At 43.2% G+C, this 26,000-nt stretch overlaps 2 protein-coding genes across 2 annotated transcripts in view; one reads left to right on the forward strand and one right to left on the reverse strand.

Moving 5' to 3' along the window:
- Nucleotides 1–8,460: 8,460 nt before the first annotated feature.
- On the forward strand, nucleotides 8,461–10,458 carry LOC122125178 (heterogeneous nuclear ribonucleoprotein M-like). Its single transcript, XM_042699746.1, has one exon. The coding sequence runs from the start codon at nucleotides 8,461–8,463 to the stop codon at nucleotides 10,456–10,458; it is 1,998 nt and encodes a 665-aa protein (XP_042555680.1).
- A 6,680-nt stretch (nucleotides 10,459–17,138) lies between these two features.
- Tgfa (transforming growth factor alpha) overlaps nucleotides 17,139–26,000 on the reverse strand; it is a 98,519-nt gene continuing 89,657 nt past the window's right edge. The window contains exons 4-6 of the mRNA XM_042699745.1: nucleotides 22,134–22,283; nucleotides 19,398–19,507; nucleotides 17,139–17,855 (exon numbers count right to left, since the gene is read on the reverse strand). Coding sequence (XP_042555679.1) covers nucleotides 17,848–17,855; nucleotides 19,398–19,507; nucleotides 22,134–22,283 — 268 coding nt within the window. The 3' untranslated portion in view covers nucleotides 17,139–17,847. The remainder of the gene's footprint in view (nucleotides 17,856–19,397; nucleotides 19,508–22,133; nucleotides 22,284–26,000) is intronic.

Raw genomic sequence — 26,000 nt, forward strand, 5'->3', positions numbered from 1 at the left:
TCTGCCTATGGCCTGAGTAGCTTTTTTGTGTGTGCCAGTCCTTGGTCTTGAACTCAGGGCATGGGTACTGAACCTGAGCTTTTGTTTCTTGATCCATGGCTCCACTTCCAATTTTCTGGTGGTTAATTGGAGAGTCTCACAGACTTTCCTTTCCAGGCTGGCTTTGATCCTCAATCCTCAGAACTCAGACTCTGAGTAGCTAGAGTTACAGATGTGAGCCATCAGCAACTTTTGATAACTTTTAAAAAAAGCTTTTAAAAGAGTTATTGTATTATTATTTTCAAATAATTGTACAAAGAGGATTCAATTTAACAAATCTACTTATATATATGATGCATTCTGATCATATTTAACCCTTCTATTAATTTTCTTGGGCTGGCCTTAACCCATGATCCTCTTGATCTCTGCCTTCCTTGTAGCTGGGATTTACAGGCATGAGTCACTTTGCTATCTTACCACTCACTTTTGCTTCCCATTTGTGCATGATATCTTCTTCATCCCTTCATGAACTTTCAGTAGATGTGCATCTTTATTAGTCAAGTGACAATACCCCAGTCTTCATTTTTTCACTGGGGAATTGAATCTATTTACATTCAAACTTATCGTTGATAGGTTAGGACTTCTGATTTTTTTTCTGGGGTTTTATATATTGTTATTTCTACTTCTCTGTTGTTTAACATTATGGGTAAGTTTCTTTATTGATAAAGTTTGATTTTTTTTATCCCTATCTCTTTTATGGATCTTTTCTACTAGTGGATTTTTATGCTTTTAATATGTTTGCATAGTGGCAATCATCACCAACCTTCCTCTTCTAGATCTAGGGCTCTTTTAAGTATTTCTGGTGAGAACAGAATGGTGATCAGTTCATTCCCTGTTTTGCTTATCTTTCCCTTCTAAAGGACAGTTTTGCTGGGTATCATATTCATGGTTGGCTCCCCTGCCTTCCCCTCCTTAGGACTTTGGATGTGACATTCAATTCCCCTCTAGCCTGTAAGGTTTCTGCTGAGATATCTGGTGTTACTTTAACTGGGAGTGGTGTTCTTGTATGTGAGTTGGTGCTTATTTTCTTGTTTTAAGAATTTTGTCTTTGACTTTTGACAATTAGACTATATTGGTCTCAGAGTTGCCATTTAACAAAGCAGTTTATGAATATATCTTTTTGGGGGTTGGTTTTTGAGCTTGAACTCAGGGCCTGGGTGCTGTGCTCTTTTTGCTCAATGCCAGTGCTCTACCACTTTGAGCCACAGCTCCACTTTGGGTTTTCTGGGGGTTAATTGGAGATAGAATCTCATGAACTTTCCTGTCCAGGCTGGCTTTGAACTGCAATCCTTAGATCTCAGCCTCTTGAGTAGCTAGGATTACAGGCATGAGCCACCAGCACTTGGTTTATGAAAATATCTTGATCATTGTCACCCCTTTAACATTTTTTACCCATTCCACCCCTACCCACCCCTTTGTCACTCTTTTTTTTTTTTTTAATAAATTTCTTATTGTGAAAATACTGTACAGAGGGGTTACAGTTACATGGGCAAGCTAATGAGTACATTTCTTATCAAGCATTGTTGCCTCCTCCTTTGTTTTTCCCCTACCATCCCTTCCTTCCCATCTTGTCAACTATACTTTCTCCTCCCCCCCACCACCTAAATTGTAAAGTTTGTTTTTCGACATAGCGTCTTGTACATCTCATTGTTGCAACGGGTCCACCTGTATCCCTATTTAAACAATTTGTTTTTTCCCTTCCCCTCCTGTCACTCTTCTTAATTATTATTCTTTTTGTATGTGTGTGTGCCTGAACTCTGTCCTTGAGTTTCTTTTTTTGCCCTACCAAAAAAAATCAGTCTATATTTGAGCCACAGCTTCACTTCCAGCTTTTTCGGTACTACACTGGAGGTAAGAGTCTTTTGTACTTTCCTGCTGGGCTGGCTTTGAAACATGATCCTCAGACCTCAGTCTTCTGAGTAGCTAGGATTACAGGCATGAGTCACTGGGACCTGACACTCTTCTTAAACATTGGATTATTGATTGCATTCTAACTCTCTTCTCTTTCTCATTTATCTACTTCTTTCCCCTCACTCCTCTTGAGTACATACTTCCTAGTGTTTATTTTGCTGTACTTTGAGTTTGCCTTTCTAAGGAATTACACTACTTGAGATCTCCCTTAAATCTACCATATTTCAGTTAATACATTTGAATGCACTTGCATACCACCCAATGTATTTATGAGTTTGTAAGCTCAATCTAGCTTGGCCATGTAAGAAAAAGCATGCATCCTTTGTCTCTTTGGGCCTGACTTTCTTCATTCAACATCATTTTCAAGGCTTTCCATTTCTTTACAAATGGTACAATATAATTTTTCTAATTATAGATAAGTAAAATTTCATTGTGTATCTATACCATATTTTCTTGACTCATTCAGTCCATTGTGGGGCATCTGGGCTGATTCTATATACCTTGGCTATGGTGAATAGTGCTGCAATAAACATGGTTGTGCTGGTGGCTAAATGCCCAACAGTGGAATTGCTGGATTGTAGTGTAGTTCTACATTTAATTTTTTGAGGAACATTACACTGCATTCCAGAGTGGTTAAACAAGTTTACATTTCCATTAACAGTGTAGTAGGGTTCCCTCTTGGTCACATCCTTGGCAGCATCTATTATCATTTGTTTTCTTGATAATGGCCCTTGTAACTGGAGTGTGGTAGAATCTTAATGTTGTTTTGATTTGTATTTCTTTTATGGCTAGAATTGTTGAGCATTTCTTCATGTGTATTGGCCATCTTGTGGAAGATTCTTTTTAGTTCATTGACCCATTTATTAACTGGGCTGCTGGTTTTATGAGTGTTTAATTTTTTAAGTTCTCTGTCTATTGTGGATATTAGGCCATTGTCTGATGGGTAGCAAAATTCTTCTTCCATTCTGTATATTGACTTTTTAGCTTCTCAGAAAGTTTCTACATGTGCCCAGGAGCCCTAATATTTTCTAATATCACTATCTTTATTTCCTATATTTTTTTCTTGTAACAGTTTATGGTTTCAGGTCTTACATTTAGGTCTTTGATCCACTTTGTTGATGCTGGTGTGAGGTGATACATGAGGATCTATTTTCAGTTTCCCATACGTGGACTTCCAATTTTTTTTTTTGGGGGGTCCGGTCGTTGGGCCTGAACTCTGGGCCTGGCCGCTGTCCCTCAGCTCTTCAGCTCAAGGCTAGTACTCTACCACTTGAGCCACAGCGACAGTTCCGGCTTTTTTCTTTTTGCTTATGTGGTGCTGAGGAATCAAACCCAGGGCCTCGAGCCTGCAAGGCAAGCGCTCTACCACTGAGCCACCTTCCCATCCCTGGACTTCCAATTTTGACAATCTTCTTTGTTAGACTATCTTTCAATCTATGTTTTTGGCTCCCTTATTGAATATTAAATGCTTGTTGGTCTATGGTTTTATTTCTGAGTTTTCTATTCTGTTCCATTGGTTTTTAGGCCTGTTTTTGTGCCAGTAATGGGCTGTTTTCATTACTATGGCTCTGTAATAGTGTTTGAATTGGTATTGTTCTTCCTCCAGGACTATTCTACCTGCTAAGGATTGCTTTTGCTGTTCAGGGTCTTTTGTTGTTTCATATGAACTTTTGAATTTCTTTTATCTCATTGAATAATAACCTTGGGATTTTGATGAGTATTACATTGAATTTATAGATTGCTTTCGGCACCATTGCCATTTTCACAATATTAATTCTTTAAATCCAGGAACATGGAAGGTCTTTCCATTTCCTTAAGTCTTCTGTAATTTCCTTCTTTAAAATTTAAAAGTTTTTTACTCTAGAGATCCTTTACATATTTAGTTAATTCCTAAGTATTTTATTTCTTTTTAAGGTTCTTGCAAAAGGAATTGCTTTATCTTCTCAGTTTTGGTATACAGAAAAGCTACTGGTTTTTGTCGGTTGATTTTATACCGTTAGTTTACCAAAGTTTTGAATCAGCTCTAGTAGCTTGGGGGATCTAGGAGCTTGGGAGAGGAGCAGGGTCCTTTATGTACAGATCATGTCTTCTGCCAAAAAGGATAGTTTTACTTCTTCCTTCCCTATTTGGATCCCCTTTATACTTTTCTCTTGCTTTATTGTTCTTGCTAGGAATTTCAATACTATATTGAAGAGGAGTGGAGTTAACAGACATCCTTGTTGCATTCCTGATTTTAGAGGGAATGGTTTTAGTTTTTCACTATTAAGTATAATGTTAGCTATAGGTTTGTCATACACATCCTTTATTATATTGAGGAAAGTTCTATGTATTCCCAGTTTCTCCAGAGATTTTATCATAAAGGGGTGTTGGATATTGTCAAACACTTTTTCTGTATCTATTGAGATGATCATGTGGTTCTTGAGTTTCTGTTGGTGTGTTTTATTACATTTACATTTACTGATTCCGTGTGTTCAGCCAACTCTGATTTGTTCCTGGGATGAATCCTATTTGATCAAATTATGATGTTTATTTGGTCAGTTGTTGAATTTGGTTGGTCAGATTATTATTGAGAAATTTTGCATCTATGTTGATCAAAGAGATAGGTGTATGGTTCTTTTTCTTTGATGGGTACCTATCTAGTTTTGGGATGAGTGTAATACTATCTTTATAGAATGAGTTTGGTATTCATCCTTCCCTTTCTGTTTCATTGAAGAGTTTGAGTATTGGTGTTAATTTTTCTTTTTTTTTGCAGATTTCCATTTTTTAAATTTTCAATTTTATTTTATTTTTTATTATTGTGAAAATACCATACAGAGGGGTTACAATTACATGGGCAAGATAGTGAGTACATTTCTTATCAAGCATTGTTGCCTCCTCCTTTGTTTCCCCATACCATCCCTTCCCCTCTCCACCCCTCTCCCCCATTGGTGTTCTCTTTGAAGGCCTTATAGAATTCGTCTGTAAGCACATCAGGTCCAGAGCTTTTCTTGGATGTGAGGTCTTTTACTGCCATTTTAAGTTTAATTTCTTGTTATGGGTCTATTTAACTGATTTATATCTTCTTGGCTCAGCTTAGGGATACTGATGTTCTCTAGGAATACATCCATTTCTGTCAGATTCCCCAATTTATTGGTGCAAAGGTTTGCAAAGTGTTCCCTTATATTCTTCAGTTTTTGTTTTTGTTTTTGCTTATTTCTGTTGTGATTTTACCTTTTCATCTTTAATTTATTTGGGTGATATCTTTTCAGTCAGGTCAGTTTTGTTAATTTTTCGCAAAGAACCAACTTTTTTTTTTGTTTTGTTCTTTGTATGGTTAAAAAAAACCATAATCTCTAATTGATTTGTTTCTGATATTTCTTATTTTTTCCATCTACTGGTTTTGGGTTTGGCTTGTTTTTCTAGGAGCTTGAGGTGCATCATTAGAGTATTGATTAAAGACTTCTCTAAATTGTTTATGTATGTACTCATAGACACAGACTTTCCTCTGAGAATTGCCTTTGCTGTGTTCCAGAAGAGCTAGTATTTCAAGTGTTCATTTAAATTCTAGAAACATTTGAATTTCCCTTCTTACCTCTTTGATGACACAATGATCATTCAGCAATGTATTGTTCAGTTTCCATTTTGTGTGATGGTTTTGCTGTTGAGCTCTAATTTTATTACTTTGTGGTCTGACAGGATATAGGGAGTAATTTTTCTTGGATTTTCTTTGTCACCTGGGATATGGTCTATTTTGGAGAATGTTTCATGGGCTTCCAAGAATATCTTTTGTGAGCTTTTGATGTTGCTGGATGAAAGATGCTATAGATGACAGGTTTAGCTGGTAAATACAGTTTTTTAGTTTTGAGGTTCCTTTGCTGGGTTTTTGCCTGGAGGATCCAGAGGTGACAGTGATGTGTGGAAGTCACCAACAATCAATGTGTTTGGATCTATGTGTGTTTTAGGTAAAGAAATATTTGATGAAGTTGGGAGCTACAGCATTCAGAGCATAAATATTGGGAATTTTTATGTCTTTCTGATGAGTTCCTTTTATTAATATATAATGCCCTTCTTTGTCTCCTCTTCCTAATTTTAATTTTAAGCCTGTTTTATCTGAAATTAGTATTGCTATTTTGGTCTGTTTATGAGGCCACTTGCCTGAAAGATTTTGTTCTTGTCTTTAACCTTAAGTAAATTATTTTTGTCAGCTGCGTCTATTGTAGGCAGCAGATAGGTGAGTCCTGTCTTTTGATCTAACTAGCCACTCTGTCTTTTCATTGGCAAATTGAGCCTACTAATATTAAGTATTAGAGCTGAGAGATATGTGATAGCTCTTGCCATGTTACCTCTCCTCTTAGGAGTTGTGTCTTTTCTTACAATATCTATATGCTCATCTGGTAGAATCTTTTTTCTCTGTCTATATCATGTTAAAAGAGCCAATCCTTGAACTTGAATTCAGGTCCTGGGTGTTGTCCCTGAGCTTCTTTTTGCGCAGTGCTAGTGCTCTACCACTTGAGTCACAGGACCACTTCTGGCCTTTTCTAAGTAGTTTATTGGAGATTAGCGACTCATGGACTTTCATGCTCTGGCTGGCTTTGAACTGCAATACTCAGATCCTAGCCTCCTGAGTAGCTAGGATTACAGATATGAGCCACCAGTGCACAGCCATGTGATTTTTGTATGCAGGACATCCTCTGAGTATCTTCTGTAGTGCTGGTTTGATGGTGATAAATTGTTTTAGTTTATCATGAAATGTTCTTATTTGCCCTTCAGATATGAATGAAAGTTTGGCTGGAGAGAGTTCTCAGTTGGTGGTAGTTCACATTCAATGCTTGGTATACATCATGCTAAGCTCTCCTTATGGTTCAGGTTTCAGCTGAGAAATATGCAGTTATTCTGACCAGTTTTCCTTTCTAGGTAGTCAATCTTGTTTTCTCATAGCTTTATGTAACTTCTCCTTGTTTTCTACTGAGCCTGTTTGAATCACAATGTGGTGGTGGGAGGTTCTTTTCTTGTCTGTTGGGTGTTCTAAATGCCTTTTGTATTTGGATGGACATTTACTTTTGAATGTTTGGGAAATTTTTGCTATTATTCTGTTAAATACATTTCCTATATCCTTAGTTGACTGCTCTTCTCCTTCCTTATTACCTTTCAGCTACAAATTAGGACTTCTGATAAAATCCTAATGTTCTTGTAAACTCATTTCCTGTTGCTTGGATTTTTTTTTTTTTTTTGGTTAAGATTATATCCTCTCCATTACACTACCCTGTCTTCAAACCTCAGACTCTGTCTTCCTTGTCATCTATTCTCTACCTTCTGCTTGGTTATTTTTCAGGATTTCTCTCTATTGCAGTCTTTAAAAAAAAAGACTGTATACTTCATCAATTTATCTGTGCCTTCTTTTATCTCTTTTAGTTGGGTGGCTGGTTTTTCATTGGACTCTTGACATCTTTTGGAATTCATTTAGCTTTTTGTGTTCTCCACGAATTACTCAATTATTCTTTGGTCAGTCTCATTACATTCACAGAATGTCTTGTATAGGTTTTCTGTTATCATCAATCATCTTTATCAGTAGTTCTTTTAGTCTTATGTGTGAAGTTTCCTCTAGATCATCGTCTTTCTGTTCTATTGTATGATTGCTGTTTTCTAGTTTTATATTTCTTTGATTTCTCATATTTCTTGTATTCTTAGCTTTATCCATTTGAAGGCCCTTTTGGTATTGACTTTCAGGTGCCTGACATCTTCCTACTGGTTTGTTTTCTGTATTCTCAGTTGACTAGGCCAATGATGCTTTGATGGGAATGCGTCTCTACTAGTATGGGGCATATGTCATCTTTGGTACTTTATCCCAATCTAGAATAGGTGAAATATAATCTATAGTAGGGCACCTTTTTTCACCTTTTCTATCCCTCCAGTCTTGATATGTTTATTAGACTCTCCTACTTGTTTAAGGCTGGGGAGGGCTAGACATCCACTGCATGAAAAGCAGACCTTCAGGCTCTATCTTTCTTGTGCAGATCCCAGTGGGAGCAGGCCTTTGGTTGCCTTCTGTGACCAGGAGAGGTCTTCAGCCTCTGCCTTTCTATGTATGATGCAGAGCTTGAGGCTGGAAGCCTGTGATTCTCTTAACTGTAGAAGCTTAGGTTTGGGGATAGATCTCTGAGATTAGAACCTTTTAGTCCCTGTCCCTTTTGGTTTGGAGCTCCACCAGAGACTGGCTCCTTACTCAGCACTGAGCTTGGGGGCTGGACTCAGATTCAGAGCACTGTTTACTCTGTGTCCTGTTTGCTGGAGGTCAGCCCCTCACTCAGCATTAGGGGCAGGCCTGGTTTGGAACACTGTCCTTTGGTCCCTATTGGCATAGAGCGCCACTGCAAGCTGGCCCCACACTCAGCAGAGAATATATTTTGATCAAATGTATTAGGAATCTTTTTATATTTCTTGGATCTGGATATCTGTATCTTTCCCAAGATTTAAAAACTTTTGTGCTTTCTTAAAATAATAGAATTTCAACAAAGCCCAGACACAGAGGAAATGGCATCAGGGGTTGAAGCAGCAGCGGAGGTGATGGTGACGGAGCCCAAAATGGAAGAAGAAAGCAGCGCGGCCTGCATGCTAAGTGACCATGGGGCTCTGGGTCCAAAGGTTGAAGGAGAACAATTGACTCAGAATGAGAAGAGGGAGGAGAAAAACATACAAGGAGGAGGCAGCCCCTCTGAGCCCTGTGCCAACCCAAGAAAAAGATACAGTGCTTTCGTTACCAACATGCCTTTGGATGTGAGATGGCAGTCACTTAAAGACTTGGTTAAAAAAAAAGTTGGTGAGGTCACATACGTGGAACTCTTAATGGACGCTGAAGGCAAGTCAAGCGGATGTGCGATTGTTGAATTCAAGATGGAAGAGAGCATGAAAAAAGCTGTCGAAGTGCTAAATAAGCATCGCCTGAGTGGAACACCACTGGAAGTCAAGGAAGATCCTGACGGTGAACATGCCAACAGAGCAATGCAAAAGACTGGAAGTCTTGCAAGCACAGTGTTGGTAGCAAATCTGGATCATAGAATTCGCTGGAAGAAACTGAAGAAGGTGTTTAGTAAGGTTGGTGTGGTGCTCCGAGCAGACATTCTGAAGGATAAAGACGGGAAAAGTCTTGGGAAAGGCATTGTGACTTTCAAGCAGCCCCTGGAAGCTCGGCAAGCGGTAGCTAAGCTTAATGGCCGGCTGCTATTTGATAGACCAATGCACGTCAAAATGGAGAGGGCTTTACCAAACAAAGACTTCTTCCTTCCTGAACATCCCCAGCAACTTCCCTATGGACTTGGTGGTATTAGCATGGATTTGGGGCCAGGAGGGCAGCCTATTGATGCCAATCACCTAAGCAAAGGCATTGGCATGGGAAACATAGGTCCTGCAGGAATGGGAATGGAAGGCATAGGATTTGGAATAAATAAAATGGGAGGCATGGAGGATCCCTTTGGTGGTGATATGGAAAACATGGGACGATTTGGATCTGGGATGAACATGGGCCGGATAAATGAAATCCTAACTAATACACTGAAGAGAGGAGAGATTATTGCAAAGCAGGGAGGGGGTAGAGGAGGTGGCAACATCCCTAGGATTGAGAGGATGGGCCCTGGCATTGACTACATTATGGGGACTGGCATGGAGTGCATGGGTGCTGGCCTGGGTCACGGCATGGATCGAATTGGCTCTGAGATGAGGCGCATGGGCCTAGTCATGAACAGCGTGGGCTCGGTCGAGCGCATGGGCTCTGGCATTGAGCACATGGGCCCCCTGAGTCTCGACCACACAGCCTCCAGGTTTGAGCATATGGGCCAGACCATGGAGCACATGGGTGCTGGCATGGGCTTTGGCCTGGAGCACATGGCTGCACCCATTGACCATGCGGGCCAGATCATTGAGCCCATGGGCTCCGGTGTGGAGTGCATGGGTCCTGCCATCGACTACATGGGCCTGAGCATGGAGCGCAGGGTGCCCGTGGGCATGGGGGCTGGCCTGGAGCACATGGGCCCCGTGATGGATCCCATGGCCACTGGCCTGGAGCGCATGGGTGCCAAGAACCTGGAGTGCATGGGCCTTGAGCGCATGGGCGCCAACAGTCTCCAGCGGATGGGCCCTGCCATGGGATCAGATTTAGGTGCTGGCATTGAGCACACGGGCCTGCCCATGGGTGGTGGTGGCAATGCCATTGGGATGGAGTGTGGACACTTTGGAGGAAGCTTTGCAGGATCCTTTGGTGGAGCCAGAGGCTATGTTCCCAGGGTGGCCAGAGAGGCCTGCCAGGTATTTGTAAGAAATCTCCCATTTGATTTTACTTGGAAGTTGCTAAAGGACAAATTCAGTGAATGTGGCCACGTGCTATATGCCAGCATCAAGATGAAAAATGGGAAGTCTACAGGGTGCGGCGTGGTTAAGTTTGAGTCACCAGAGGTAGCTGAAAGAGCCTGCCGGAGGATGAACGGCATGAACTTGAGGGGCCAGAAGATAGATGTTCGAATGGATAGAAATGCTTAAGCTGTTGCCTTTTTTAAACATCAATACCCGAATTTGTTTACTTGTTAACCATTTTAATGTTTTTGGCTGGGTGTATAAAGATGTTTTGAAAATTCAGTTGCTTTTGGGGGCAATTTGAATGACTTTTTAAATGACTGGGGTTCCATTTGACTGTTTGCATTGAGATTGCAATGTGTGCACTTGTTTTTGTAGTTGTGGCATCTTGACATCGAATATGACTTTGATAATAAATACCAGTTCCTGAGAAATTAAAAAAAAAATAGGATTTCTATAGTTAGTCTTTTCTTTTACTTTCAGAAAACTAATAATGCAAATCCTTGTTCACTTAGTGGCATCCTAAGGATCTCCCCCCCCTCCCCCCGCCCCCCGCCAGCATTGGAGGCTCTGAAAGGATAGCAATGCCTTAGCATAGCTGACAAAGCAGGGTTGCCTCCACACCCAGGCTTTGGCCTCCAGGTCTCCTTTCCTACAAACACCAGAAGCCCTGCACCCTGGCTGGTGAGTATGTGTTCAAGGGCTGAGGGGTCTTACTGCAGATGAGAAGTACAATTAGGGTTTCTATGATTCCATCTTTCTGTGATGTCATAATCCCAGAATCCCTCCTTACAATGTGCAAGGCAGACCGGCAGCTGATGGCCCAGCCTCAGGCTAGTGGAGCATTTCTCAAGTCCGGCTTTACATTTCCTCTCCCTTTTAGGGGCTCCTTGGCAGGGCTCAGATAGATGACTTTGTAACAGCAGACCCTGTCTGGTTCCAAAGCATCTTTGCAGCTGTACACCATCCTTGAAGCTTCCCTTGGAGCCAATGCCATTGCAAAGATGTTCCCTCTCCATTTCCCTTTCAGTTTATTTTTTATTTTTACTTCCCATGTTTGTTTGCTATGGGTCTACTTCTGCACATCCTCCAACACCAGCCACGTGGCTTTCCTTACAGAATCCTGTGAGTTTTCTCACTTCTGTACCTCAGATGAACCCACTTAAAAGGAAGACCAAGCCTCTATATCTCCCCAGGGGCTAACTTCTGCTAGACATTAAGGAATATAATTAAAGCTGAAGCAGGGTGGGATGTCCAGAGTGGGTACTAGACACTCTGAGCTCCAGACATACCCCTTTTCCTATACCACCTGCTCCCTGAGGCTTGGTGCATTCCAGAGGGCAGGAGAGAGTGAATTAGAATTATCTGGAGAGATTGATTGCCAAGCTCCACCTCCGTGTATTCAAATTCCTCACTTATCTGGACAAGAGCTACTACCCTAGTGGATCAGGCTTTATGATGCCTAGCTTCTGTCTGGGTGTGATTACTCTGTGTTTCTGGAGGCAAGCATCTGCAGCAGAGACCTCAGGGCCTGCTGCAGGTAGCATGTCCTGCAGAAAGCCAATGCAGAAAGTTTCAGGAGACAAGGTCAGTGCTGGCGCAGAGATTCCATGTAGCTGTTAAAGAAAGGAGCTCTGAGCTAGAGAGGAGGTCTGGCAGCCTGCTCTGACAGTATAGACCAAGGAAATTGGAAACAAAGCTTGGGCTAATTGGATCCTAAGAGGTGGATCCGAACATTCTAGAACATGGGTTTCAAGTTGTCTTCTGCATGTCACCTGTACAAGTAAGGAAAGATTTGGTTGTCTCTCACGTTCAGAGTTTGAAGATACTTGAAATTTATAGGTACTTTTTCCTGGAATAGTTCCTATTATAGATAGTCCAGTATACCAGGGGCAGCCCCTGGATCTAGGTTCTGGAAGGCACGCAGTCTCAGCAGGACTGGAAACAAACAGGGGAAGTAGTAGAGTCACACAGGTTAGAAACAAGGCCCTACAGATGTTCTTAAAGAGTGAATAGAATCTTGAGGAGAAAGACCAGCAAGAGTAGCAGGCTTTTCTCTTTCTTTCTGGTAGTGCTGGGGTTTGGACCCAGGGCCTTACACTTGCTGGGCAGGCATTCAACCACCATGTCCCCAGTCCTTTGTATTTTAGTTATTTTTTGCATAATATCCTGCTTTTTTTCTCAGTCAAGACTGGATTTCAATCCTATTTATTGTTCTTGCATAACTGGGATGATAGGTGCATGCTACCATGTCCAGCTCTTTAATCACTGAATGGGGTTTTCTGTATTTTTTGCCCAGGCTGGCTTTGATCTGTGATCCTCCTGATCAATTCCTCTTGAGTAGAATTGCATGTGTGAGCCACTGTGCCTAACTCCTTCTGTTGGGATGAACAAAGACAGACTATGGGACTAGGGACAAAGAATTGTTGGGTTTCCTTTAGCAAGTTAGGCTGATCTAAGCCTTCTGGGTCCTGTACAATGGGGTCTATGTGCTCATCACTTTCTACAGAACATGAACCTCCTTAGGGAAGGTTCATGCCATTGAGCTGTGATCTCCCCCTTAGCTTCCTTGCCATAAGCTGCTCATCTGTTGCATGCAACTCAGCAAGACCAGGTGGGAAGTGTGGAGGACTTATCATATGAGCTCAGATATTAGGCTGACAGTGCAGAACAATTCCTTACAGGGAGATCCTGGTAGTGGGTGGAGGTTGATGGGTTATGGCCAGGCATGTCTATCTTTCTGCTAGACTGATCCAAATAAATGCAGCTTCAGAAATAAACTTTCATTTTTATCCATGAGGAAGTGAAGTTTGCTTTCTTTGCAAAGGCTCAACAGAGCTTTTCCTAAAGTCATAGCCCCATGCAAAAATCTATCCCTATATGGAAACCTACGGCATGGTGGGTCTCCAGTTCAAGCATGTATCATAGCCAACCTTATTAACTCCATTAACACAAACTTTCTACTTTAAAATTGCATGATTTTTTTGAATTTTGTCAAGAATAACCCAGAATGATTTTATTTTTACAAGTCGCCTGCCTTCCCACTCAGATCTCAATTCCTGTGGGAAAGGGATTGTGTGTTGTCTACTTTCTCCATATTAGTCAGTATTGTTGGACACACAATCAATGATATAAATTAAGAAGAACTTGATTAAGCAGACAGGAGTCAATGATGGTTAATTTTTGGATTTCCACATTTTTGCAAAAGCGTATCAATTTTTTTCCTTACTCACATTTACAGAGAAAAATTTTCATTTTTTCTAATAATATCCTAAGTCCATGAAAGAAAAACTCTAGTCTTGATTTAGGAAAAAAGAGTTCATTCCTTCATCCTTCCAAACAAGGTACAGTACACAACTGAACAACAATGTATATTCCTGAAAAACACAACTATATCTAATATTGCTCTACTCTTTAAGTAAAATTCAGATATTAAGGAAAAGAGCCACTAATCACATGGACACATTACAGAAATCAAAATTAACTTACCACACAAAATAAATTAAAACATTAAATATTAACCTTTTCAGTGCAACATATACAGAAGTCAGAGTAATAAGTTCTTAAAAAAAACAGGGTTGTTACAATAAAGATAATGAAAACTTGAACATTTCAGTAAGTTATTACACTAGGAAGAAGAGCTGTTTTTCACCACACACCACTGGGTCTTCCAGAAAACTTGGTAATATCAATGGCTAGAGAGAATAGGTCTTAATGTGAGAAACACTAAAAACAGTCAGGCATGGTGGCTCAGGCCTGTAACCCCAGTTATATGTGAGGCTGACACGAGAGGATGGAGAGTTTGAGGCCAGTGAGATCCTATTTAAAAAACAAAACAAAACCACAAACAAACAAACCCCTAATACAACCCTAAACATGTGCTGTTTGTTGAACTTCCTTTGGTTCTGGGCTTTTGAACCATTTCCCTCTCCTTGACTTGGGAGAGATGAAAGCCCAGAACCTGCAAAGGGGTTTTCTTCTCCTGAGCAGCATTCAAGTGTCATTGGTACATCCTTGTCAAACTGCCTGGAAAAGCATCCAGTGGCCCGCATGCTTGGGAAAGTTGCTTGGAGACATCAGGCAGTTTTCTACACCTGTAGAAAACAACGTGCCCTGTGGGTGGTGAGCATCAGTTCCTCCTTTCTCAAACAGTGGGGTCCGGGGACCAGAGTGCTGGCTGCTGCTGGGACACTTGTTAATCTCACTCCTTGCTTGGTTCCATATGCTTCCAGGTGGGGGTCGCCTCTTCCAGGCTAGGGCTGGCTGGATTATGTCTTGCTATGTAGAAATGTTTGCTATCCCTATGCTTAAAGTCACAACATGAAGAGCACTGGCTAAATCCAGGCTCCCTAAAACTTTGGAGGCCTTTTATATAATTCATTCCCCACCCACACCCCCAATGGGGGATTTTCATGGTTTCTGAGCTCACTGTTCAGTGTGTGGCTGCTGCTTCTCAGCTTAGTTCTCTGGAATGGTTTTCTCTAATTATAACAACTTTTAAGAAACATTTGACTTTCTGAAGGGCAGGGACACAGGAATTCTGCAGAGATGGCCTAGGAGATACCCTATTTGGGGCGTGCCATTCCTAGGGCACTGTCTCTGAGCCTTTTTTGTTCAAGGCTAGTGCTCTATCACTTAGGTCACAGCTCCATTTTTTTTTTTGGGTCCAGTCGTGGGGCCTGAACTCTGGGCCTGGGCGCTGTCCCTCAGCTCTTCAGCTCAAGGCTAGCACTCTACCACTTGAGCCACTTCCGGCTTTTTCCTTATGTGGTACTGAGGAATCGAACCCAGGGCCTCAGGCATGCAAGGCAAACGCTCTACCACTGAGCCACCTTCCCAGCCCCAAAGCTCCATTTTTTTTGAATGGTTAATTGGAGATGAGTCGCATAGACTTTGCTGCCTGGGCCAGCTTCAAATTGTAATCCTCATATCTCAGCTTCCTGAATAACATAGATTGCGGGCATAAGCCACCAGTTTTTAGCTAGGAGATGTACATTTAACTTGGAAAGATAATTTTTTTTAATCTACCCAAAGAACTACCACTGCCATGAACGGTGGATTTGATCTCTAAAAGAGAAACCACCAAAGAAGTCAGATTATCATATACTGCAATGTGGACCATGGTTCAACCAGGTTATCTCAACCCAACCTCAGCCTCTGGCCCTTTTCAGACCTTCTGGTGTACCAAGTACTGATTTGGGAGGCACTTGGGAGGTCCATATTTGAGCCTAATCACCACCTGAATGTACTGGCATAAAGAGGGGCACTGGCAGCTGTGATTGAAAGCAGAGTACTGAGACACTCAACCTGAGATCCTCCCAGGAAAGGAGGATCCATCCCTGTGGGCTCCTCTGCAGAGTCTCTTGGATGCCAATCACTGGTACAGCCTTTACATGGGACATAGATCCTTTCATTTGCTAGGTGAAGAAAGCCCCACAAAGCATTTGCATATCAGTATACACTCTTTAAAAGCAATGGATCTCCAACAGACTTGAAAAGATCGTCTTAAACTCCCAGTGTAAACTGAAGTTAAAAACACATGATGCTCCTCCACTGTCAGTGATCTTTCTAAGCCAAGACCTCATACTCAGCAGGGTTTGATGAGAAGACTGAGTGTGAATTGGAATCTAAAACCAAAGTTAGCTGACTGGTCTCTGAACAGTTGTCTACAAGTCAAGTCTTGATCTATAAATCTTTCATGGCAGGATTTGCCCAAGGAATACAAAGTTAAATCCATTTTTGGATAATTTAAAAACCCTGCTGGGCATTTTAAAATATATTACATACCTGTAATCTCAATACTTGGGGGCTGAGATAGGAGGAAAGCAAGTTCAATGCTAGCCTGAGCTAGCCATAGTGAGATCCTGTCCCCCAAACAACAAACCCCACCCCTGAAGCCAAAATACATGGTGCTATGTTAAATATATATGTCGGGGCTAATTCTGAACAAATTCAATTTCTGAACTTAGTGCTTCAGGTATAGTAATGAGTGCCAAAGAGAAGACATGGGTCAGACAGAATATTGCCTGAACTGGAAAAAAAAGGCAAATCACATGATAGTTCATAGGAATAGAACTGGGAAGAATTGGAGGAAAGATAATATTTTCTGATAGAAACTTCAAACCAGCTTTCAGAGGTAAATTAGGTACACTGAAGAGCTACAGTAAGTAGAAATCTTTCATTTGTCAAATATTTGTGGATAGCTTCCTCATAAGAGTTTATATATTATTTCACTGTTATTCTAAGTTTTAATGAATATCTGAAGGGCTCCACCACTTTATACAGACAGACTCCATGGGTCAAACACTCTGATGCTCAGGAGAGCAATTTTGCCTTCTTCCAAGGGGAAAAACGAGAGGCTTAGAAGCATTTTCATTAAAAATGTCAGCATCCTGAATGGCAAAGGTGGGTGGGGTGGGGACACTGGAATAGTTCTCTTAATGCTTGAAAATAAATAGGAAAGTTAAATTTCTCCTTTAAAAAATAAAGCAACAAACCAACCAAGCAACCACATGGAAAATACAGGACTGGTCTCCTTTCATGGATTCAGTCTGAAATGCCCACAGCTCACTGCCCTAGCTGGGTGCATGAGGATGTGAATCTGTTTAATCACTAAGCAATGGAAGATGGATTATATTTACCCTGTGTTTACACACAGGCGGCCCTGTCCTCTCTCCCAACAGAAGGGACAATCTCTGCCACTGGGCTTCCTGGCCTTTCTACCAGAACATATCTGGAGATTGACCTGCTTTGTGTCTTAGATGGCATGGCCTCTGATCCCCAATCTCTGTGATCATATCATATCCTTAGGTTCCATCTCCATAGTTCCCAGGAGGTTTTCCCAAGCCTTGGATTGTCTCAAAGGCCATTCTCACTTTTCAGCCAGCCACATATATCATTAATACCGATGTTTGATGGAGTTTATCCTTTTGGCATGGGCTTAAGAGATGAAAAACAAAATCATTTTCCATAATAAATAAGACATTATCTTGGAGGGTGGTGATATCTGGGAAGATGTTCGTGTATCCATAGAAGACAGCCAGCTGGTTGGGGGTCTCATGACCAGAGAACATGGCTCCACTGACACTGTTATCTTCATATAACAATAGGATGTTTCCTTTTCTACTTTACTATGCCACTTAGCAGATCAGAGAAGGCAGTGGCAACAATAGCACCTCCAGGGTTCAGCAGGATTCTCTTGCCGGGAGGTGGCCCATTGGGAAGAAATACAGCCCAGAAGCTATGATGGACAGGAGGCAACTTGGCACATCTGCACTCAGCTGCTTACAGATGTGCATACCTGACGCAGGTAAACAGGAAGGGCACCCTTTGCAGTTCTTGGATGACCAGTCTTTAAGTTTGGACCACTGATTTCTTCTTTAGAGTCCCAAATGGACAGCGTTTTCAACACAGTCTCGAAGGCCTACAGTACACAAAAGGCTGTGCAGGTGATTGTAGGTGAGGAGGAGAGGTCTGCTGGCATGTCTCAGGTGTCCCCAGTGTTGCTGTCCTGAAGAAGGCCTTTTTTTTGTCTTTCAGCGGACTGCTTCAGGCCAAGTTCCTCCTCAGAGTTCCTCAGACTACTGGCAGGAAGGAAAAATAGGTTTAGCACTGTGGGCTAGCCCTCAGCCATACTGGGAAAACAAGCTTAGACATGGCATCAACCAATGTCACCACCTTCTCTTGGGAAGCTAAGCCCGAATCCCAGGTCCTTTGGTTCAACTTCAGTTACCTTTAATAACTTCTGAAATGGTGCTTTCGTGCTAATGAAAGCCAGCCAGGTCAAGAGGGAAATGAGTTGTAGCAGTGGGGGATGAGGTGGGGTGAGGGTGGATGCAGCCCAACTGAAGCTGTGAGGCTTCAGTTCAACCTAGCTATAGCCAGGGTAGCTCACAAGCTGGTTCAGAGCCTGGCATGGCTTCTCCCAAAATGAATATAGACACACTTCTTTTCAGTGTGTAAGTCCTGAGCGTCTTCTCTGTGGCTGCATAATGAGGCGGTATGGACATAGCCCTCAGCTTCTGAGTCCAGCTCAGCCTGGACATCTGTCTGCTCTGTTTCTTTTGGAGGTGTGCAGGAGAGTGTATAGTCTGGGGGTGAATCACATCAGTTCTAGGCCCTGCAGGCCCAAAGGTGGGCACACATATCAGGGACAGGAGCCTCAGTCTTGGAGGCCATCTCTGAATGGACCAGACCCTCTCCTGCCCCAAACTTCTCAAATGTGGGAAGAGAAGGGACATTCGCAAATAACTGCACTGGAAGTTCAGAAAAATGCTACAAATGACTACACATTTTCTTAAGAGACTTAAACTGTGTGTGTGTGTGTGCGTGCGCACACACGCGTGCGTGTGCACGTGTGCATGTGTGCTCATGCACGTGTGCCAGTAGGTAGGTTTTAATTTAAGGTTTCACTCAAGGCTCTTGCTCTACCTCTTGAGTTACACCTCCACTTTCAACTGGAAATAAGAGTTTCTAGGATTTATCTGCGTGGGATAACTTTGAACCAGGATCCTCAGATCTTAGCTTTCTGAGTAGGTAGGATTATAGATTGTAAGCACTGGCACCTGGCCTAAGCAATTTTTTATTGGTGGTATAAGAAAAAAAGATACCTTCCTTAGCACCTTTAGTGTTTCCTTTCCTTAGTGTTTCCTTTTCTTTTGTTCTTTTCTGGTTGTTTGTGGAGCTTGAACTCAGAGCCTGGGTGCTATTCCTGAGCAATTTTGCTCAAGGTTAGCACTCTACCACTTTGAGCCACAGCATCACTTCTGGTTTTCTGGAGACAAGAGTCTTACGGGCTTTCCTGTCTGGGTGGGCTGGCTTTGAACTGTGATCCACAGATCTTAGCCTCCTGAGTAGCTACGATTTCAGGCATGAGCCATAAGTGCCTGACTTACCATGGGTGTTTTCTCATGATAGTAAAAAGAGAAGCGAGTGGGGTCTTCAAAGGCCCTGGCTCTCACTCTCACATTCCCACTAACTCATGGTAGAACCCAAGCAGGCCTTCAGGGGACTCTGATTCCTCATATCACTCCTGGGTCATACTCCTTTTCAGCCTCCTGGCATGGGTGCCAGCTTGGAGTCACTTTCTCCAACCAGAGAGTTCCTTTCTCAAAGCAGCCCTTTACCTGTCTCTGAATGGCAGCAAGCAGTCCTTCCCTTCAGGAGGGCACTGGGTTTTTCATGCCGGCAGATGAGGGCACGGCACCAATCACAGTGTTTTCGGACCTGGCAGCAGCTGTAGAGACAGGAAATGATCTCAGGAGAGCCTGGCCTAGCAACTCTGGGATCCCCATCAATCTTCCTTTAGGGGTCCAGGTACAGTGGGGGAGCTCAGCGCCCATGGTGGTGGCCCACTGGGACAGATGCTGGCCAATAACAGAGACACCAGCTGGCTGCTCCCAAAGAACCAGTACCATTAATGATTGTAGCTTCTTGAGCTGGTAGAGGGGACTGGCTCCCACCCAGCTGCTAGCTCAATAAAATGGGTTTAGAAGTTCCACCAGTAAGGTAGGGGTCCCAGAACAGCCATCAGGCCTAGGACCAGTAGACACATCTGTCTTAGGGCCACAAGGTTGCAGGAAGAGTCATTTTTCAGGCCTGGCCAGTGGCAAAAGAGAAAATCTGGGTGGCTTGATCGAGTTGCCCATAAAAGACTGAGAAAATGATATCAACAGCTTTGACTACTTCTTTGAGCATGAATAGTCTAGTTTTACAAAATCTAACCATGTTGTAAAGCTATGGGTTTAAGGGGCTCTTGATTTCCTTTGTGGGCAGCAATGAGGACCATTCAGAGTTAGCAAGAAAAAAAAAACAAAACCCAAAAACCAACCAACCAAGGAGCCTTAAAAGAGTTGGGAAGAAAGCACCAAGATATCACTTACCTAAAGGCCATGGGATATAAGAAAGGATTTCATTCCAAGTACTCTAACATTATTGTAATACACACAAACACAACACAATATGTATATTCTATATATCCATGCACTGGGGCTGGGAGAAATTTAAAAACTGACATATGACAAACTGACAAATGAGCATCTGCGCCTTTCTCTTGGTGCTGGTGGCATTTCAAGATCCCCACCCCAGCTTTCTGCAATCTGGCTCTGCCTTGGAATATAAAGTTGGTTTCATATAATCTCAGAGAATGGACTTGACCTTCTTGCCTAACCTGTTCCTGATGCAGGTGGAAAATGTTAGGTCGGAGAAGTTGGCTGGGGCTCTGGACCCTCCTGAGCTACAGCATCAGGGTTAGAACCTGCTCAACACCATAGCAGAAAGATGGATAGGTCTAGATTCTAGCCCTGTCAGTAGCTCTAGCTTATAGCCAGGTACCTAGAGAGGACTTCCATGCTTACTTCCAGCTGGCAGTACCCTAGGTCGTGGGATCAAGGCCTCTAGACTCCTATAGCATGGGGTGAGCTGGTCCCAACCAGGATTCTATAACTCAGCAGGGCCCTAATATCCAGGCAGCCAGGGTGGTTGAGGGTTTGAGTGTGGCTTTTAGTGGAGTGGAGCTTAGACTCTGGGAGGGACGTGCAGGGAAGGTACAGAGGAGGGGTGGTTCTGGCAGCCTCCTTGGGAATAAAAGATGCTCTTTCGGTGTCTAGATTGTTCCTGTCTCTAGAGAAGCTAGCAAAATTAGTGTTTAAGTCCCTCCAAGAAGGTCCATATGGGTCCTAAGTCTTGTTCCTGAGGAGCTGGTACCCTTTTGGTCATAGGAACAGGTCTATGGTGACAACACACAGCTAAGCTGACCATGGGAAATGAGACCAGTGTCCTATTAGTGGCTCCTGACCACTTGAGGCTTGCTTCTGCCCTGTTTGTCTATGCTATTGTAGACATGTGTTCCTAGGACCCTTACAGGCAGAATGGATGTTGCTTAGGGAGGAAGGAAAGGCTTTCAACCTTTACCAGAGCTGGTTTGGTCTAGGAGAAGGGTATGAGCAGCCTGTGGCTAGTGGCAGGAGCTGGGTTTCTAAGATATGATCTCACTTATTGTCAGATCCAGAGGCATGTGCTTCAGATGTCTCAACAGCAGCAAACCAACAGGACAGAGTCTCTTATTTGTCTATGTGAAATCTAGGTAATTGTGGAGGGCACAAGTCTGGCTTCTGCATTGACACGGAGCTGTTTACTCCAGCCTTGACACAATGGCCCGTCTATTTCCTGTCTCACCATGAGCCAGTCCACAGCCCAGCAGCCTTTAACTGACCTATGAATTCCCTGTGCATCCAATTAGGTATAAAGAGCTCACTCTGTGACTTAGACTTCAGCTAGTTCCAGGGAAGGGAGAGTCGGGGGTGAGGGGGTAAATCTGGCCTTGGGCCAGGTTTTGGGACAAGAGCTCCGTGTTGCCAAGTCACTGACTCTACAGAGCTGCCTGATGGGTAGATGAGGCCAAGCAAATGAACTGGGTATGGGGCTCAGTAAAAGCTTCCTGGAGGATACAGGATTTTGAAGGACAAGGAGAGGCCAAGTGATGAAGGGGGAAACGGCTGGGAAAAGTAATGGTCGCCCGTCTGCAGTAATAGCAATAGTGGCCTTTGAGGTGACTTTGGGTTTTGTTTCTGTCCCAAAGAATGGTTTCTAGCTCTTCAGAGCATCTATCTGTTTAACTCACTGTTTCCAAGGTTCCAAGAACAACAGCAGAGGGGGAAGTGAATCTTTGGTTTGACACTGGCTTCCAGCAGTGCACAGGAACACAGCTGGGTCTGGCTGGGGATGGCCTAGGCCTTCGCATGGCCTGGCTACCACATTTAGCTTAGAGTGAGACCTGACAGCCGTGTACTGGGCTGACAAGGCCCTGTCACGAGCTCATGCTGTAGATGTCCCTGGTAGGGCTGGGGGCAGCAGATACTCACTGTATCAGCACACATGTGATGATGAGGACAGCCAGGGCCACAATGGAGACCACCACCAAGGCGGTGATGGCTTGTTTCTTCTGACTGGCGGCCACCACGGCCAAGAGGTCCGCGTGCTCACAGCGTGCACCGACGTACCCAGAATGGCAGCTGGAGAAGAAAGGAATGTCAGTCCACTTCTCCAGGGTCTCCTTTCCCCAATTTACTGTGCCAAATCTTGGGAGATAACACAGCTAATGTGTTTAGGTCAAGAAAGTCATCTTGGCAATTGAGAAGAAAAAATCTAGGTTACTATTTTTTAAAATTAAATGTGTGTTTTCAGAATTTCTGATGAGAGAAAGAAAACATACTTGTCTAATTGAAGACATCACATGACTTAGCCTTTCTGTCTTCTCCATCAAGTTTAATTAGCCTTGCCAGGATTTCCTGGATGGCCCAGTGTTCAGGGAACATTCAGCAGGACATGGGCAGGACTGGTGGTCACTAGGCTCCTTGGACCCTGGTGTCTGTGCATCTAGCAATACTGGCTGACCTCCAATAAGGAAAGGAGAGGCATGGGAAGTCATGAATGGCACTAGCACATTTGTTTTATCAATGCCAACGCTCCCCCTCCCCTGCTCCATGATTTTCCTCAATAGAGGCTACTTAGAATATGCACGGATCCCTTTTTTATTGCCATTTGAAAACATTTGACCTCAGAAGTCCCATAAAGGACTTCTGGGAGGGGCAGTCCCATATCACACTCTAGGTTTAATTGTTTCTCCTTTCAGAGATAACAATGCTAGCTATTTTCTTTTCTTGTTATTTTTTTAAATGACTCCGTTATGATTAGCTACTCTGTAACTTTCACTTGTAGATTAAAAGGCCTTGGAGAACAAGGAACTCTGAAAGAGGATTACTGAGCCTGGGTACCTGCCATGGTGCCAGGCCAGTGCCAGGACCTTTATATGTGAGATTCCCCTTAAGCTGGCCACCTCAGCTACCAGGCTCCAGGTATCATGGGATAGATGTGGTCTGTTTTCTGAGAGTCTGAGTTTTTCCCCGTGTTAAAATTTCCAGCATTTTGAGAGTGTAGAGAAAGGTATTATATAGGTTTAAGATTTATGGTAAGCAGGGATGCTGAAAAGTTGCTGATGGAGGAGTATCCTGGGATATAAGAGTAGACAAAGGAAATGTTTAAATTCAGGTACTGGTCCTTTATTTAGTGCCTGTACTAGGACTTGAACTCAGGGCCAGGGTGTTTTTCCATAGCTTTTTCTCAGAAGGCTGGTGCTCTTACCACTTAAGCTATAGTTTTACTTCTGGGTTTTTGTTGGTTAAAGAAAAGAATCTCATGAACTTTTCTGCCTAGGCTGGCTTTGAATTGTGATCCTCAACCTCCTGATTTTTTCTCCTCTGTCAGAAGCTGGGCTATTGTCAAGGACCAGGGCAGTCTCGAACTCATGTTCCCCTTTTCTGAGCTTCCCAAGTACTGGGTCACAGGCATATGCCATCATACCTACTTTTGCTAAAGCTTATTTTATTCTTAACATGTTTTCTCAATTCATCCTTGCATGAAAAAAATCAAGTCCTTCTGGAGACTTGAGTTTATAGCCAGGTCTGCTGCCTGAGTCTGGCTCTCACATTCTCTAGGCTGATTCACCTGTTTGCTAGGGAGACTGGGGCAGAAGTGTCTCAATCAGACCTGCTTTTTAGGTTAGCCTCTACGCTTGGAAGGGTAAAGTATTTGAGAGTTTTGAGTGCAGCGTGAAATGCTTGTAGTCTTTGGTAAATCAGGAAGCTGAGGAGGGCATGGGGGTGGAAAATGCTCATCAGTGTCTCTACAGCCTGGGGAGGAGAGACCAGGCCCTGGTAGTGGAGGCTCCGATGGGAAGACTTCTCTTGTTTTTTTTTTTTTTTTTTTTGGGTCCAGTTGTGGGGCCTGAACTCTGGGCCTGGGCGCTGTCCCTCAGCTCTTCAGCTCAAGGCTAGCACTCTACCACTTGAGCCACAGCACCACTTCTGGCTTTTTTCTTTTTGCTTATGTGGTGCTGAGGAATCGAACCCAGGGCCTCATGCATGCAAGGCAAGCGCTCTACCACGGAGCCACCTTCCCAGCCCTGGAAGACTTCTCTTGTAAACTGGGATTGGGATCTCTTACGTCTGAAAAACACTGACTCTCATAGTTCCAAGCAATGGGATGGGAAAGCTTTTTGTTTATGTTTATTATTATTATTATTATTTTGGTGGGGGTCCTGGGACTTAAGCTCAGGGTCTGGGGGCTATCCCTGAGCTTTTTTGCTTAAGGTTAGTGCTCTATCACTTGAGCTACAGTGATACTTCCAGCTTTTTCTGAGGAATTTATTGGAGATAAGAGTTTGGTAGACTTTCCTGCCTGGACTGGCTTCAAACTGGGATCCTCATATCTAAGTTTCCTCATTAGCTAGAATTACAGGTATGAGCCACCACTGTCCAGCTGTTTCTTTTTTTTTTTTTTTCCTGTGAAGTAGAAGCAGAAGCAGAGAAATAGCTTCCCAGGTTGGCACTGGCCCTTTCCCACTGAGGGGAGGAGGAGAGCTCCAGGGGACCATAGTGGAGGCTGGGAGGTGATCTGCAACTGTCTCAGGCATCATCTAAGCTGTCCATGTCTAAACAAAACTGCAAAGGGTTCCTCCAGCCTATCCTTAAGTTTTTACCTTGTAGCCAGATGCCTCTACCTTCCAGAGGAGCCCTATGAGGTGAGATTCCTCTGTGTGTAATACCCATTTCCTGCATGGTCCTAACCCCTAACTATCTAGGTTCCAGCCAGTCCAAGTCCTTTCTCCCTCATGCTCCCAGCACAGTGTTAAATGCACACACCAGACCTAGCAGAATACACAACCTAGGCACCTAGGATACACCTGTGGAATGTGCCAGGGGCTGCTGTGCACCTGCCCACTCAATGTCTGGTATCCTCTTGGTGTGGAATCTGATTCCTCTCCATCCTTAGACTGTGTGTGCATATTTGCGTGTGTGCATGCGTGCATGGGCACACATGTGTGTGTGTGTGTGTGTGTGTGTGTGTGTGATGCTGGAGTTTGAATTCTGGACTTCACATTTGCTAAGCAGGACTTCTACTTACTATTTGAGCCATATCTCCAGTGAGTTTTTTGAGATAAGATCTTCCTTTTTTGCCAGGACCAACCTGGCCTGCAGCCCTCCTATTTATACCTTCCACAATACCTGCATTCTAAGGCACATACCATCATGGCTAGCCTTTTCTGTTGAGATGGATGAGGAGAGGATTCCAAACTTTTCCTGGCTGGCCTAGAACTTTTATCCTCTGAATCTCACTCTCCTAAGTAGGATTACAGATGTGAGCTACTGGTGCCCAGTATTGTTTTTGGTACTCAGGAGCAAATGCTGTGGTTGTAGTCCCTCTATGTTAACACAAAGAACTAAATTGCCCATGAAATACCATTTTTCTCCTCTACCCAGAACTTGAGGGATTTCTCTAAGTCCCTACTTTACCTAGTTCACAGTATCCTACATTGTCATATATTAACATAAAGATGATGCATGTAAAGATATTTTTTCAAGCTGGGCCCAGCTGCTCACACCTATAACTCCAGGAACTTGGAAGGTAGAAATGGGAGGAACATTGGTTTGATGCCAAAAGGTAGCAAAACCTCCTCTCAACAAACAAGATGGGCATGGTGGCTTGATCTGCAATCCCAACGGTGAGGCAGGGGTAGGCAGGAGGATTACCACATGAGACCGTCTCTTGGTGTGTTTTGATAGTTTATATTACACTGGGATGGTCTGTGGTAGGGACCACTGGGAAGGTTTTCCTTGGCTGACTGTAATTTGTTGTCCTACTTCACTGTGAGAAAGCTGTCAGGGAATTCC

This window comes from Dipodomys spectabilis, unplaced genomic scaffold (genome assembly GCF_019054845.1).
Source record: "Dipodomys spectabilis isolate Male_0828 unplaced genomic scaffold, ASM1905484v1 ptg000262l, whole genome shotgun sequence".
Classification (NCBI taxonomy): Eukaryota; Metazoa; Chordata; class Mammalia; order Rodentia; family Heteromyidae; genus Dipodomys; species Dipodomys spectabilis.

Excerpts from the sequence above, each read along its gene's own strand:
- LOC122125178 (XM_042699746.1), top strand. The coding sequence starts at position 8,461 with ATGGCATCAGGGGTTGAAGCAGCAGCGGAGGTGATGGTGACGGAGCCC.